General features: G+C 37.3%; 2 protein-coding genes across 3 annotated transcripts in view; one reads left to right on the top strand and one right to left on the bottom strand.

Moving 5' to 3' along the window:
* The first annotated feature begins 4,104 nt into the window (after positions 1–4,104).
* On the top strand, positions 4,105–9,514 carry tmem160 (transmembrane protein 160). Its single transcript, XM_046863707.1, has 4 exons — positions 4,105–4,398; positions 6,386–6,410; positions 6,824–6,916; positions 7,391–9,514. The coding sequence occupies exons 1-4, from the start codon at positions 4,180–4,182 to the stop codon at positions 7,690–7,692; spliced, it is 639 nt and encodes a 212-aa protein (XP_046719663.1). The 5' UTR covers positions 4,105–4,179; the 3' UTR covers positions 7,693–9,514.
* A 3,204-nt stretch (positions 9,515–12,718) lies between these two features.
* npas1 (neuronal PAS domain protein 1) overlaps positions 12,719–17,247 on the bottom strand; it is a 35,409-nt gene continuing 30,880 nt past the window's right edge. For both annotated transcript variants that reach the window (XM_046863516.1, XM_046863517.1), the window contains 3 exons: positions 16,677–16,824; positions 15,880–15,992; positions 12,719–15,025 (listed from right to left, as the gene is read on the bottom strand). In XM_046863516.1, the coding sequence (XP_046719472.1) occupies positions 14,079–15,025; positions 15,880–15,992; positions 16,677–16,824 (1,208 nt within the window). In that variant the 3' untranslated portion in view covers positions 12,719–14,078. The remainder of the gene's footprint in view (positions 15,026–15,879; positions 15,993–16,676; positions 16,825–17,247) is intronic.

Genomic DNA, 17,247 nt, shown 5'->3' with positions numbered 1-17,247 from the left:
AAAGAAAAGAAAATGACAAATCCTATGTATTAAAGATAATTTAAATGAACAGTAATTGGACTTAGTAAACACTTTCTTTGCTCAGTGTAAATGTATGGAAATGTTTTACACAGTTGTTATGGCTACAAGACAGTCGATGGGTAACTGAGCAATGAAGCTCACACCGAGCTGCACTCAAGCAGTTTATATTCGAATTTTAATTAGCTTCAAGAGATCATCAAGTTCATAAATATGCACTGCAGAGATAGTAAATCACCAGGTGCTTTGCTTGATGGAAATAAGAGAAATAATTCCCTACAGCAGTCATAGACTGAGAGGTTTTGTAACTCTTAGAATGATGAATCAGAGTAGCGATAGTTCTAGATGAGTGAAACATTGCTTGTCTTAGCTGTAGCGTGCAGCAGGAGGTTCGGCTTCTGGAATGTGTCAAAAAACAGGAAGTGTTTTTTCTTATCCGGTCTGAGCACTGACAGTGAGTGGAAATTTCCTGGTCCTTCATCATGCTGACTGTGTCTGTGAGAGTGTGTGTGAGTGTCACTGTGTGTTGGCTATGCCTATTCACCCGAGGTACTTTCCCATATTTGAGATCTTATTCAATGCTGCCCTTGAAAATGTTGAATATGCATGAGAAACCCTGGGTGAACATGGAGTCTGAATATAAACAAAACTTCCTCAGCAAAGCAGCAGCAGCTTGTGACCATATATAACATTCTTAACAATAATAGATCATAATTGAATTTGTATAATGACTTTTTTTTTTTCCAGCTATGTGTTGGTTAAGTAACCGAAAGGGCATGTGCAGAGACTGGAGAGAAGTTACTCTAAGAGCGTGAGAGAGAGAGAGAGAGAGCGCAGACAGTGACGAGTGCACATACTGTTCTTAAGACAGGAATAAACCCCATGTGGTCACTTTACAGTGCTTATACATGTCATTCAACTTTATTTCTTCCCTCCACACCATCCACATTATCCACATTAATAAATGATTGTAAGATAAAATGAAAACATCTAGTGTTGTGAACATGATCATAGTTATATTTTGGGCCTAGCTTGATCAGTTAGGAGAGCTTAAGGTTTAGTATGGTGATTCAGAGGTTAAGGCTCTGGGTTGGTGTTCAGCAGATTGGGGGCTCAAGCCCAAGTACTGACAAACTGCCACTGCTTTACCTTTAAGGTACCTTTAATGACCCTTAACCCTATTTGCTGCAGTGTTTCTGTATCATAACTAATCCTGCTTTGTGACCTGGGATATGTAAAGAATTTTATATATAGCAAACAAAGAAATAAAAAAATGAGACACACTGATTGCAGAGTGTATAATAATATGCGTAAGCACAATCAGGCCTATAACAAAGATAACAAAAATGTGTGAAAGGTTTTTTTTTGGTTGCATAAGCACATAAAAGTAGAGCCCAAAGATGCATTGTGTACTTTGTGATTGGCCTGCACTATGGCGTGACAATGTCGAATAAGACTTGGGAGTTACACAGCTCTACACATCAAAGATGTGTATTCTTTTCCTTCACACACTTCACACACACACTAGCTGAATTCCCATGACTCCTTGACTTCCTCCCTGCACTCCTCACGCTAAAGGACCATCAGGTAGGACAGGAATGGTGGCCAAAGTTTGCCAAGAATTTGACAGAGACAAAGGGCTTCAGTACAGAGCAGCAGGCAGGAAGAAGCCACACACTAAAAAACACCTAAAAAAACACAAAACACACACAAAAACACATGCTCAGAGGTTTGTTCACTCGTGCACTCGCTCTCTTTCTCTCTTCACAGTCAGTCTCACATACACACATTTACTAAAACACACGTGGCTACAAAATCCATGTTTTTTTAACCATGCATAAATAGAAAGGTTAACAATGACACATTTCCTATGCTATCTCTATTTTTGAAAACAACACATATGCACCAAAATCTTCTTTCTTTCTTTCTTTCTTTCTTTCTTTCTTTCTTTCTTTCTTTCTTTCTTTCTTTCTTTCTTTCTTTCTTTCTTTCTTTCTTTCTTTTTCTTTTTCTTTTTCAACTTACCCAGGGTCAACTGTAGTGTGCAGATAGGAATGTGACCTGTGGATGACCTGAACAGCGATAAACCATCAGTCTGATGTGTGTTTATGTGACCTTTACTTCATAACACAAATGACCAAATAAGAGGTGAAAAGCAATGTTTAAATTCAAATGAAGACAAGAGACAGAAATGTTATATATAAACATTTCTGTCTCTTTTCTTCATTTTTATATTTTTATATTATTTGTATTTGTATTTTATTATATTATTATTTATATTATTTATATATTTCTGCTTAATGAAACAAATAATATTTCGATTTTATTAGAATATGGATATTTATCTCACTTGTGTATCAGTTTATTGCTTTAAAATAAATGAAGAAAAGTGAAACAAGAAAGAAAAAGAAAAACATTTCATGAGTGCAGGCCATCATACAACATTTCTGATTAGTTATTTTTTTGGGTGGGGTTATTAAAAAAATAGAGAGAAAAGAAAACATAAAACAAACTTTCAGACAAACTTTCATTTTTTCCACTCTTATTAGTCAGGATTATAAGAAGGTATAAATAAAATTGTGGATATTATAATGAGGAAGCAAGGCTAAAATTATTTATGTTGCAGTGGTCAAAAGTAAAAAAAAAATCTTTAATAAGCGTTTGTCTCTTGAGCTTTGATATTTTATTAGTACATTTAAGAGAAAATTTTCAGGGACATTTTTTTAACAATACTTTTGTTTGAGAAAATGTTCAATATATCTGATATTTTCTGAATTTACTGATAGGATAGATTTTCTTTTCTTTATTTTGCTAGGTTACATTAAATAGTATCAGACAAAATATTGAACAATATATTTTTAATCTATTAAAATTGGTAATAATGAATAATGACTGTTAACGTTTTATTGCATTTAATCAAAGAGTGCAAAACAAAAGTTAATAATAATTTTTAATTAATAATTTAATTTTAATTCATAATTTAATATCTGTAATTCATCACGACTTCAAGTCTGTTTAAAATAGAAGTATGGATTTATATTTAAAAGTCCATTTGGCTAATACATTTTCATACATATTTGATTAATAAATTGTATCTATATAAAAGTTTTACAATTCAAAAGTCGAAACAAAAAGCTATAAATTAGTAATAAATTTTATGACTTTTAATAGAGGGAATTTTTAGGTCTGATCTTACTTGAATAAAACTATCTTGTCATTTAGACAAAATGCATTATGTATACATGTATTAAATATGTATTATTTCACAATTCGTTTATTTGCATGAAAAGAACAACAGAAACCATCTTTTCTAGTAGTATGAATAGGTGACGTGTGTAGTTTTATGTCTATATACGCCATAATTTTCTTTGCTAGTGCTTATTTGGTTTATCAGGTATACAGTGCCACCTTGTGGACACATTGTTAAATTACGCATTAAGTTTAGAAACTTCGCCCTATACATTCACTTTAATAGGATGTAATGTAACTCATTTACAATCATGACAATTAAAAACTAGGAGTTTTTTTTTAATCTGTCATAGTCATCTACCTTAGGGTTTAATATTTTGTTTATTTACTTTTTAAGCTCTTGACCTGCATAATGTTAAGCATTGTGTGTGTGTGTTTTGTGATAAAAAAAAAAAAAAAAAAAGTAAAATATATATTTAAACACATTATATGACCTCAATTGAAGGATGAAAGTCTTGTAATTGATCAACAGAATCTCAGAAAGTTATATCTGTAACGAAAAAAAAAGAAATAAGACGAAAAAGAAAAAAAAAGAAATAATGATAATAACAATATGAAGTTAATGGAACTAATGAAGTTTGGAGTAAAGTATACAAATAAATTATTTCTATCAATAATGAGTTTAGTTATGAATAAGAGGAAATAAGAGTTATGAAGTTATTAGCTTATGGAGAAAATGCAGCAAAAAATTTAAGAACCTGGAAAATATTTATTATTTGGGTTTAATTAAAAAAGCTTAATTAAAAAAAAAATAAAAACATGTTTTGTTTATAAAAATCAGATAAACCCATGAACTGTAGATGGCGCTGTTTGTGTTTCAGTTGTGTTACATAGACAGGCAGCGCCTCTTGAACGGAGTCGTTGGAAAGCGAAAAGGTCAGAGGCGGCAGTAAGGTGGTGCTTTGGTCAGTCATGGCGTCTCTGAGCTGGTTGTCGCGAGTGCGATTGTATCGGACCGTGTCTCCACTGTGTCGCGGGATGATGAGGATCACCGGGGCGCAGCTTGTGCTGAGTCCCGGGCGGCGGATCAACCGAGCACCGAGTCGCTGGCTGTCGGAGAAAGGAGCTTGGGGGAAAACACGTCCACTGGAACACCAGCACCTGACTGAATTGGACAAGGCGGATGCGCTGGTATACACAGCTTTTTAAATGAGTGCTTTGCACAGATATATTTTCTTTTCCATATTTAATATTTATTTCTACTTCCTGCATCTGTGAGGGGTTAAAGTTTGGTATTTGCTCCTGGTTTTGACCGGATAGAGGCGCGTGGGGTCTGCGTTTTGGAGTATCAGACTGATCTGCGTACTGCTGTAATAATTAATGTGGAACAGCAGGTATGGTGTATTATTACTGAACTGATGACGCCTTCTAGTTTACACACAGTTTAGAGGGACACGGGGTGGCTTTCTCACATTACTCGTTTGTTTACTGTTTATCTTATCTACCTACCTGTCGGTCTGTCTGTATACCTACATAGCTCTCTCTCTCTCTCTCTCTCTCTCTCTCTCTGTCTACCTACATAGATATCTGTCTGTCTGTCTGTCTGTCTGTCTATCTTTAAGATAAGATAAATCTTTATTCGTCCCACAGTGGGGAAATTTCTAAAAATGTCTGTCTTTTTGTCTACCTACATAGCTATCTGTCTGTCTGTCTGTCTTTTTGTCTACCCACATAGCTGTCTGTCTGTCTACTTACATACCTAGCTAGCTCTCTGTCTGTCTTTTTGTCTACCTACATAGCTATCTGTCTGTCTGTCTGTCTACCTACATAGCTATCTGTCTGTCTGTCTGTCTGTCTACCTACATAGCTAGCTTTCTGTCTGTCTACCTACATAGCTGTCTGTCTGTCTTTTTGTCTACCTACATAGCTGTCTGTCTGTCTGTCTACCTACATACCGAGCTAGCTCTCTGTCTGTCTGTCTGTCTTTTGTCTACCTACATATCTGTCTGTCTGTCTGTCCGTCTACCTACATAGCTATCTGTCTGTCTGTCTGTCTGTCTATCTACATAGCTGTCTGTCTGTCTGTCTATCTACCTACATAGCTAGCTGTCTGTCCGTCTACCTACATAGCTATCTGTCTGTCTGTCCGTCTATCTACATAGCTGTCTGTCTGTCTACATAGCTATCTGTCTGTCTGTCTGTCTGTCTACCTACATAGCTAGCTCTCTGTCTGTCTGTCTACCTACATAGCTAGATCTCTGTCTGTCTGTCTGTCTGTCTGTCTACTGTATCTACCTACTTACCTACCTGTGTGCGCTCTAAATAACACTTATAGAGCTTGGACATATGCTTCTTGTGTAGTTTGTATAATGAAGTTTGTTCTAATTAGCTGCAGTCTGGACAGAACTGCATGTTGTAAGTAGGAAATGGTGGCCATGATGGTTCAATATTTCTTTCACCTGTAAAAAGTCTGCTTCAAAACAACCCAGAAACATTAAGTTTCACCTTAGTGTTTGGCTGTGGGTGTGATGCAGTCTGTTAGCATCTCTCCTGTTCTCCATTTTATATAAGTTCTTATGTTAAAGCCATAAATGTCAAAAAAACTCCTCTGTCCACAGAACTTTTACTGGTTTTTGCATACAACAAAAGATACATTCATGTGTCTCAAAACAATAAAAGACTAGGCTCTGTATTTCTGTTCACTGATGCATTAAAAAGGCAAAAAACCCCTCTCTTAATATACAGTAATGCCAAAAATGGTAGTTACATTCCAAAACCGCCCGCGATAAATGAAAAACCGCAATAAACGGATGCCTTGTATTATTTCAACATAAAACTCTACAAAAACAATTCCCTGTAAGTTTGTTTGTCTATCCGTGACAGACCGGGAAAATCAGTGAAACAAATTAATTATGTGGCAAATGCAATTCCACGATAAACTGGCAGATTACTCTGCATGCAAAAACCTGGTTGTACACTATTGTGCTTTATTAGTGTATGTATTTAATTTTACTTAACGTTAAATAAGGACTGTTACTATGTAACATTCCTCCTGGAGGTTCTGGTAAAAAACGAACAAAAAAAGTTAATACGAGTGTTTGTCATCCGTTTTACATGGAAGGGTAAAAAAAGAAGACGACTCTTTTTTTAACTCTTTTCTTTCTTTGCTTTTTCACAGATGCTGAGAAAGTCACATGAAACAGGTAAATGAACTGTCTCACATAACCCGTGTTGTATTATTGGTACAGTCTGTAATGTTTACAATTGTCTATTAATAAACTAACGAGTTTTGGTTCAGTCCATTTATGTATGTAATTATGTATTTTAATTCTATTTTTAAGTGCCTGCTTCAGAAGTAAAGCAGATTCACTATATCGGCATGTTATTAGATAAGATTTGGAAAGTTTTTCTTTTGTAGTCGATCAGTGTGGAAATTGGCTCCATTCCAAACCATAACATTTACATTTACAGCATGTTGAAACCACAACAATAAATGCATTGATTTGTGCTAATACTATGAGCATAATGCATCTAATTAAATTATTTTTTTTAAACGTTAATGGTTTGAAATAATACCTATTATACTGGTTATTATATACTTTGTGTTTTGTTTCAGGATTCCTGTCATGGTTCCGAAATGGTTTGCTTGCTACTGGAATCGGAGTTATTGCCTTTGTGCAGAGTGATGTGGGAAGAGAAGCAGCATATGGTACTTCTTATCAGTTTCCTTTTTCTCTTATTTCCTTTTCTTTTGTCTTACTGACATTTTTTCTCTCTCGACATAAAAAAATAAGCTTATTTAATTGAGGAAAAGAAAAGCCTATCATCTAGGGCAGAGTGAGTTTAGAAGGAAACTATACCAAGTGTTACAAAGCACTGACACTGGAGACTCCTTCCATAACTTTTCAGTAACTTTACTTTACTAAGCTTTAGCATATCAATTCTACCAATTCTATTTTTCTTTGATTTATTTTTCTGTTAATAGATGTTGATGTGGACATAAACCTGAGTGTCCCTCACAGAAGTAGCTGTTATAATGTAAAAAGTTACCAGGGCTAAATATGAAATAGATTCCTTACTGTATTATCATTATGTTGCTGACAACTTTGACAAATGAAAAAAAAATCTGTAGCGTTGTATTGTAGAATTGTAATTGTAATTTATTTTTTGTTATTTACTAAAGCTTTTTTCATCCTGGGTGGAGTGTGTGTGTCATTTGGCGGAGCTTCATACATAGCCAGTTTGCTGTCTCTGAGGAGAATCATGCTGCTCTCTCTGCCGACCGTGCTGCTCCACACAGCCGTGGTGTCCAGTGCTGCCCTCTTCTGGCTGTGTGCTGTCTCTCTCTACATCGGCCGCCTTGAGGTGGAAATAATTCACGATGAGGATGAAGAGGAGGAAGGTGGTGAGGATGGAGGCGAGTGTGCAGAATGTAAGGCTCGGCGAGACCGACACCACTCGAGCGAGAGAGGCCAGGAGAAGTAGGATGAAGAGACTCTAGTGCTCTGGAACTCCACGCTAGGATCAGAGTTTTTATCCGGTCCCTAAATATTAAAAGACAAAACATAACTTAAGTAGTAATAGAGTTTATTTTCATGTTGGACAGAATGGGGACATTATTTTTTGGTTATACTATAAACTGGTCTTTAGCCTTGATCTGGTTTTACAAGCTTCAAGGTCCTGAATCCTTTTTTTTTCTTTTCAAAATAAAAACATTTATCTGTTTATATGTAAACATAAGCAGATAAATGTATATGTGTGTGTGAACAAATGTTCTAAGGTGCTTTTATATCTATGTGAAGCACTTAAAATGTAATAGGAAATACTCCACTTAAAGGAATATCCCTTCGTTTTGTTATGCTTTCAAGGCAGTTGGATTGTTTAAAAAAAAGACCCCCAGGCTTTCAGCAGGTTTTGGATGAGAGATGGGCTTCCTTAAAGTGCTCTGCATTGGCTATTGACAGACAAAACTTCCCTTTTCTGCCATCTGACTCCACTGAATCTGCTCAAACAAAGCATAGATTGCAAGTTACCTTTTAAGAAAATGGTGCAGAGCAGACGTTATCTGTTTCAGGAGTGGGTATATATAAAAAAAATATATAAAAATATATATACTGAAGGTGAATTCTGAAGTAAAGCCCCAGTCTGATCAGTCAGACTGTTGTATAGCTGCATGCCGTAGCGAAATGGACATGAGAGCATCATAAGACAAGTCTTATTCTGTAATCACATAGCAGCTTCGCCACAAAACCAAGAAGCGCTTGCATGTGAACAGTAAAAAGAAAGTTAGTCTAGAGCTCGGGACTGACTGGATTAATCAGTGATTATTTCCCCACTGAAGTTATCATGAGCAGAGATCAGTCGAGTGAAGAGACGATGATGAGGCTTGTGTATAAAAGCCGCAATTGAATGATTTCTAACCTCAGGCGATGAGACAGGGACTGATGTGGATGAAGCTGATAATCAAAGTGAGAACTCATTTCTTGTTGAAAACATAGAATTCTTTACAGCATGGAATTAACGATGTGTTTCCATCAGTAGATGAGGCGATAAATGTGGGTCTTTTATTGAACAGGAAATTGAATCTTTACAGTTTCTCCTTATTCAGGAATAACATGATTTGGAATCGGATAGTTGTGTTAACATAGTTTTGTGTATATATACACACACACGATTGAGATTTTTATCATTAGTTTGTGTGTGGTTTCAATATTTGTACATGCTTGTTTTCATCTGATATAAAACACACAACACAGGTGGAGAGAAATTAAACAACACTGTGCTGTTTCAATCCAAAGCCCTATCACATTAACTTGAAGTGTTCATTGTGTTGTTTAAGCAGACATTTTCCGGTGAAGTTGACCTTGAGGTTTGACGCTCACCAGTATGTTTTATACACTGTTTCAAACCGTTAATTTAATTCCTCTGAGCTGAATTTATTTAATTCAATTAGCTCTTTATTAATGGAAGTGACACAGCCTGCTCTGACAAAACACAGTGGTCGAACCTTTTGTCAGTCTTTCATGAGCGTGGGCTTTCGAATCAGCCTTTATATAATACATTACCACAGTGTTGTACCTCTTTGGTTTATATTCAGTCTAGAGTAATTATGTACGTAGCTTTATTACCTTCCTGCTGGAAGGGCAGTCGGGCTTTGAGGGTTTGTTTTTTTTGCCTGGTAACATTGACTGCAGAACAGTTCATATGTTGTATATACAGTACTTAAGTTCAGAGTATGATTATGTAATGTTCTCAATGCATGCTGTTTAGATCATATTAAATAACAGGAATATTTTTCCACAGTTGATTCCGTGTGCTCTGCTACTTATTAAACATCCAGGATCATTTAAAGATTTCCTTCTTTGTAAAATTAACTTTTGGGGTTTAGGTGCAACAAAGCCAGTCAGATAAAAAAAAAAATTGCTCTAAATATATATTCATCATAAAAAATGTTAAACTTTGATGATATGTCTAGAAATCTTATTTCACTGTTCCTTAAAACATTAAGAGTCTTGACTGAATTTAAAACTGTATAATATTAATACATTTTCTATTATACATTTTATATAAAATATAATATAGAAAAATACACAGCGATGGAGCTAGTTCCTCAAGGTGAAGTTCTTCTCTGATATCTTGAACTTTTTGACACTACAAGAGAAATTAACCTCTGTGTCAGTCTACATATCGAGGCAATTTGTGTGGATTCAATCAGTTATCCAACTGTTTCTGAAGTTGGTTTGCATGTTTATATATCTGTTTATTTTGCTTGTCATGTAGTGTAAGTGTATAGACAGCATGGAACAGAGCTTATGGTTAAGGTTTGATTCACCAATTCACTAGCGATTGCTTAAAAAGCTTTTTGTGACTTTTGTGGAACAGATTCATCAATAGCAGAATATAAAAGACAAATTCAGCTCGTATTTTTATTTTTTTTTACTAGATTGCCAATGACATTCATTGTTTTTTTGCATTTTTGGTCATCATGGGATTACAAACTGGTGATGCATGACCTTCAGTGCTATTTGCAGTACATAATGAGGCTATGAATATGTACATAAATGGGAATATAGAGTGAACAGGGCAAGTGTGATTGTCTCATCGTTCCTGATGACTTGTTAAAGTGGAAATGACAGATGATTAGTATGAGAGAAAACCTTGTTGGTGCTTTGTTTTATATGAAAGTAGTAAGGATTGAGCTTGGCCTTTCACAAATTCTCTTCTGTATTTTGTTCCTCTTTCAAAGTTGATATCTAATGTTTATCACACAATCCAGGCCTCATAAGCATTTAAAGTTCATCATTGCCTTTGAAAATTTTTTTGCCTGCCATAGCCCATGCTGCAAAGCTTATCTCTAGACATGCAGTGTCTTCTGGACCTGGTCACACCACAATCTGTAGTGTTACTATAGCTTCAGTTTATCTTTCCAGACTTCAATTAAGCACATAAGTGACATTTCGTTAATCTGCACCTTTTGCCTCTTTCCCAGTTTAAGTTCCATTTCTTGCTTTTGGCGCAGTTGGTTCGTTACTAATTCTGGGAGTGTCTCAGTGCAGCATTGGGCCTGCAGCCTTGTCTTCTTATATCTCCCTTTCTCTTTCTACCCCTCCCTTGGCTGCATCTGACTGCGCAGCTCTGTTTGACATGCAGAGTGTCTGTGAGGGCCTCCACACGGCTAAAGGGCAAAGCACCCAAACACACGCTCTGGCCAGACCTCGCACTCCCAGCTGTACCTGACCAGAGTTCATAAAAGATCTGAAGGTCTGCAGCTGGAGTCTGGTAGAACCTGAATGTCTCATGAAAAGAGAAATTAAGGCTCACTTTGAAACTTTGAGAGGACAAAATGAAGACATAAACACAGCAAAGACATCTTTCCCCTATTGATCATGTCAATTGTGGATTGCCATCGAGTGAGAGAGGTGGATGCTCTTCTGAAGGAATTCACTGACACTGGCTATTGTATGCACACACAGGGCGACACGTTGTTCGCCTTTTCTACCCAACAACTCTACTTCTTTAGTATGCAATTCCTTTAGTCGTCAGGAGGGAATGATCCTCACACTAATGAACTGGGGCCTGCCACTTGAATGTAAAACAGGACTTAACCCGTCTTCAATGTCATAGCCCCTCCCTGGGGTTCCTTGAAACAACACAACAGCGCTGCCATAACTCGCAGTTTCAATCACTCCGTCCGCCTTTTGTCTCGACCCTGCGGCCCGTTACTTTGACAGCAGGCTTCTAACCGCTCAAGCTTCAAAGCTGTGAGTTATAAATCTATATGCAGATTACCACTAGTGCTGCTCAGATCGCTGCGCTCATAAAGAGGATGATGAAATGACAAACATGAGCTGTATGACTGGAGTTAGACCGAGCTGAACCACTTTGTCACTTCACTCAGTGTACATTCGTTTAACTAAAATGGTCTTGGCATGTCCAGGATGATATTGGGTGAAAGGTTAAATATTTTCCAACAAATCTGACTACCTGAGAAATTCTTCATGCTTTTGAAACTTAAACATTTTTTTTCACTAAGTAGTATTTGTAAAAAAAGCTCTTCATCCCCACAACCTTGGTAACCTTCAGATATTAGTTTTCAGATTATAGCTACATCTTCATAAGGACATTCCAACACACAGAGCTGTGGAAAGAGCCTAAACCTGGCACAGATGCTGTAAGACTCTTGAAATGTACTGGAGTGATAAACATTTCTTACTAAATATAATTTCCCAGTTTGTGCTTAGAGATGAAAAGTGCTCTCTAGCACATCGCTTCAAAATGTCTTATAGGTGTTCAGTTGGGTTTAGATCTGACGACTGTGAAGACCATAGCATAAAATTTGTATAATTTTTCAAACTCATCAATTTATTTAGTGATGCTTAACACCCTTCACACTGGAAAAACAACACTTCCATTTAAATAACTGGGATAAAGGTGACCAGCCAGAATACCTTTCAATTGATTTGCAGGTATTCTTACTCTTTAATTTGTTACTTCTGTTTGTTTGGCAGTAGCTTCAACCTAATCTACCTGTTGCTATGGCAACAAGGGAGCTACATAAAAAAAAAAAAAAAACCCTTATCAACTAAAGCAACATTTGGACGAACCCAGAATGATGGCTAAGAAAACAAGTCAATTAACTGAAGGGTAAAGACAGGATGGGAAAGCAGTACTGTATGTATTTTGGATCTTGATGTGATTCCATGACTGGCAGTGTTGTAGAATCTTTGTTAAAAAAAATAGCATGTAGTCATTTCAGTTTCCCAGAGACCTCAAACTCATAAGAACTAACACTGTTCATGTGGGCAACTTGATCACATGATTAAAAATATATATATTTTTTACCTTCATTTAGTCATTAATTAGAGTGTAAAGACAATTTCTGGGCAAAATCTTTATACAGATGCTCAGATCTACAAAATATAGCTTTCAGGACAGCTAGATATTATTCCATTAACAGGAACTTATAGATTTATAAAAACCTAAATAGGGGGAAAAAGGACTCCACTACAGGAATAGAGTTTATTATCTGTCATCTGTATTATCATTACAATGATCTTTACAGATTTTTATTTTCATTTAATGTTGATATCATTGTTTTCACAAACATTTCAACATAAAAAGGTTAGATTCACAGTGATGGAAAAAGTTAAAGAGACCACAATCTCATGAAACATAGAACACATGTGTCTGCCCTCGCTATAATACTCACACACACACACACACACACACACACACACACACACAAAATCACTCAGTCACTCACTCAATCACTCGTCGACTCACTTTTTCAATCAGTGATTCACTGGCTCGCTCACTTGCTCACAACATATGTGCACTAATAATTAAAACACAAAAGGCTTGTCCTTCAGATTGAAAACTTATGGCCATTTACATTTAAAAGTGATTCTTTTGGCACAAACACATAAAAATGATAGGATTTTTCATGTCCCTTTTGTTAGTAAATAATCTGCACACAAAACATCAGTTGAACAGTGTAGTATGCATTTATCTGAATGCTTTGACTTTAAGGACCACTTGGGCATTTTCCCTTTCCAGTGATCACATCTTTTTGTTCTTTGATTTTTTTTTTCAGTTTGATATAAAAAGTACTTTTTATTGACCACAGCTGTATCAACATCATCTTTTTCATACAGTAGGGAAAAATGGAAAGTGTGGTCATTAATGAAGTGCTATATATTCAAAGCCAGACGCTTGAATGTAAGTGCTTGGACATGATGATGATGAAAGACGGTGGTTTCACCCTCCCAACCAATTGACCCTAAATCCTTATAAGAAGTTAGTTAAATTTCATGACAGTAAATTTATTCACAATATGTGTATAGGGCTTTCAAGCCTTGCATGTATGTAGTCTTTAAATACCAAATATTTTAAATATGGTTGCACTGTCTGAAGTTATTCATTTCCTGTATGCTTATGAATAAGATACTAATACTGCATGTTTTTTGTAAAAAACAAACAAACAAGTAAACTGTAAAAGAGGCTTATTTGTGTTTACTCCGTGAAGGGACTGTGCTTTCTCATTTCAGCCTAGGGTTTATTTTTCTTGCTTGGCATTATGTCCTGATATGCCGTTGCACTAAAAGGTCCATTTCTTTTAATTAATGTAAATATTTCACCCCTTCGGAGTTTCATATGAACATGTCTGTATGATGAACTCCATTTGTACATTATGGCTTTTCCTGCATAACCAGAGAGAGGAAGACCTGTGCAAACGCATGAGCTACTCGGAAAGGATGCTGGGAAGACTGTATGGCAAGCCTGCACCCCTTCCCTCTCAGTTCCTTCAGTATATTTAAAGTGTTGTGCTACCTATCTCTTTCTTCCCTCTCATATTTACAGTCTGTATTTTCTCAGTCCTCGTCTGTCCCTGCGGCTCCTCTCAGTCCGTTCATGCAGAAGGTAAGGGATGAAGCAAAGGGAGTCTCTGAAGGAGAGAAGCCGCTGAAGGGTGGTAGAGCGGCAATTCTCTGCAGATGTGGAAAGAAAGTGGGTGATTTGGGTGCGTGATCCAGGCGGGGCCCTTCCGCATGGGCAGTGGGCAGCTCCGGAGGGGCGTAGCGTATGGTGCTTGGAGCATAAAGGCTCTGAGGCCCTGGAGGTCCAAGAGCGAGAGGGTGGAACAGTACACGCCCAGCTGCTCCGCCTGCAGCTAGTCTCTGGAGAAGCTCGTAATCAGACGTGCGGCTTCCGTGGAGTAAACGATCTTCCCTGGGCAGGGGTGAAGCTGAGAGGGGTGAGGGAGGGCTGAAAAGACCCTTAGCTGGAGCTTCTGTGTTGACTGACTCGGAATCTTGGGATGAGGGGCTGCTGCCGTTAATACCCCTGGTGGACTGAGCGTTGCTCCATCGTCCGCCAGTGGCTGAACAAACTCCAGCACCTAACATCTCCTGTTCAGTTTTAATGTTAGAGCTGGCAGTGCTGGTGACCACGCTCTTAAGCTGCTGGATTACAGCGCGGCCATTACGGACTTTCCCCGTCTCACTATTTTTCTTAGAGGATCCAGCATCCGTCTTCAGTCTCTTGCTGTTGCCATTGTGCTCCCATTCCTCTTCCTTATCCTCCTCTTCCTCTTCTTCAGCTTCACTGTCACTGGCAGAGTCAGAGGAGCCTGACAGGCTGTCCTCTCTATGCCGAAACACCTCGAGTCTCCTTGTTTGTGGAGGTGTGTTTTCAGGGCTGGAGTGGTGAGGCCTCTTTCTCCTGTTATCTGATTGGTTAGCAGTGTAAGAGTCTCTCCCTTTGCGTTCAGACTCATTTCGTCCAACTCCACCCTTCGTTGAGTGGGCACCGTTTGGGCCTGGAAACAAACAGAATTTACATAATGTAGACATAATGCAGTGTTTATGTATATGCACGTTTGGATATATGCATCTGCAGCAAATAATACAGGAATTTGGGAGAGAATATCAATACAACATGCAATACCTCTCTATGATGATTATGATGCACTAATGAGTTAGCATTATGTGTAATATAGTGTGTAGATACCCAACACATAAAACATTTCATTAACTTCAGTTATGTGATAATACAATACAAGGTTTCATACAATGGAATTGGTGAAAATGGGCTCAGATGAACACAACAGATTTCTAACACATTAGTTGTTTAAGGCTTTTATGTTTGCATAGTAATTTTGCAATAGCAATTTTTTTTCTTGCTATTATTTGTTTTATATCAGATATTTATTTTAGATAAATTGTAAAATAGTCGTTAGAGCTGGCAACTGACAATAAGAATACAATCACCAACTGACAATACGAATACAAAACAAAAAGCCCAGTGTACATTGCATAAAGTAAAGCAAAATATAGAAGGCAAATTAAAATTTGTAGCATTAGCCATGTAGTTTGTTTTGAAAGACTTCACCGAGTAAAACCGTACAAAGAAACCACAGTTTTAATATATAGAATATAATATTGCATAATTTCATGGGTTTTTATTGTCTATCTTGTATTTGAGCAATATTAGGCACCTGACAAGGAAAGGTAAGAAAGAAATGTAAATGCACAGTAAACCTGCCACCCACTTCACAAACCTGTCCTACAAAGCATTAGAAGTTTTGATTAAAGTACAAAATATTCATTTATTAAAAATGACTTTAATACTGAAGTTCATGCATTTGTCTGTATTTGTAATTACATGCCATACCATGTGTCTTTGGAGAGATCTCTCGAGTGGAGGAGCTTGCCCGAAGACGCTCAGCTTTCAGGGTTTCTGGAAGTTGAATTAAGTCCAGTGGCATGTCAGGCATTTCTGTCCGACTAACAGGGAAGAAATATACAAAGATTACATTCACACAAACTGTACATTTGGAAAACTTGTTTACAGTCAGATGTGAACATTGGGCTATATCACAGGTGCCATTTTTGCTCCCACTCAATTAAATACGCTTAAATGACCCACTAGGGCTATGAGCAATTAATAGACAGCATGCATTTTTCTCCACAGAAACCACAAATGACAGAAAGGATTGAATCGTGTTTCTCCCCCACCCTGTCTCTCATTCACACTGTATACACACATCCTTTCCATGCAGAAACACACTTAAAGCCCTTGTTGAGAGTGCTGCTCCAACAGGGTGCTGCAGAAGTTAATTAGCTCTTATAATTACAGTGTTAATTAACTAAAACACCATTCAGGCAGAAAATCTTGACATCCATTTGGTGTAATTATATATCACCGGCCCAATTATCATTGTAATTCAGCCTGCTAGTCTGGTTATTGTCTGCTTTATGTGTGTATGTGTGTGTTTGTGATACACACATACACTCAGAGACAGAACAACTGAGTAAGAGTCGTTTGAGCTTATTAGCATTTTTTTTTTTTACACATTCAAGCATACACACCCACACAAACCAAACGAGAGGGCAATCAATGACCCTCTTCTTAAATAAAATGGGGCTGGGGCAGACAAAAATCTCCCATGAAGCCATTAGAGAGCTGACCTGAGTATGTAGTTGACCCAGATGACGTTGCGCTCATGGGGTGCTTTGTGGTTGATGGACACAGTGGCACATGACTGAACCCACAAATACCCGCCTCTCCTCTGCAGCCAGCGGTAGTAACCAGTCACAACCTGACCCTTCCTCAGCACTGATAAAATAAAAAAGTATATGGACACAAAAATCTTTGCAGGAACAAACAAATTCCGGCACCTCACTATGCTGCTCATAGTGGCTAGGGGGCGCTGTTGATAAAATGCTGATGCCATTTTTTTGGATTGCTCTGGATGATGAGTGAGACTGAGAGCATCTGGCCTTTGTATAATCAAACTGTCTGTTTTTATCCTTCATTTTCTGTTAGCTGTCTACTTCTTTCTGCTCTGCTGTAATAACTTTCATTTCCCATCTGTTAAATCCTGCCCTGGGCCTCACAAAGACTTTCATTGATCTTAGTGTTTGCTTTCTGCTTTCTCTGTATTTTTATTAGTTTCTAATTATAAGCTGTTGAGGCAGGCAAATGTACAAACAATAATAAAACTGAAAAGGAATGGGTAGAAAAACAAAAAGAAAGAGA

Source organism: Silurus meridionalis, chromosome 12 (genome assembly GCF_014805685.1).
Source record: "Silurus meridionalis isolate SWU-2019-XX chromosome 12, ASM1480568v1, whole genome shotgun sequence".
NCBI classification, from domain to species: domain Eukaryota; kingdom Metazoa; phylum Chordata; class Actinopteri; order Siluriformes; family Siluridae; genus Silurus; species Silurus meridionalis.
Note: the sequence above shows the minus strand (reverse complement) of the source record. Positions and strands in the feature narration are given on the sequence as shown.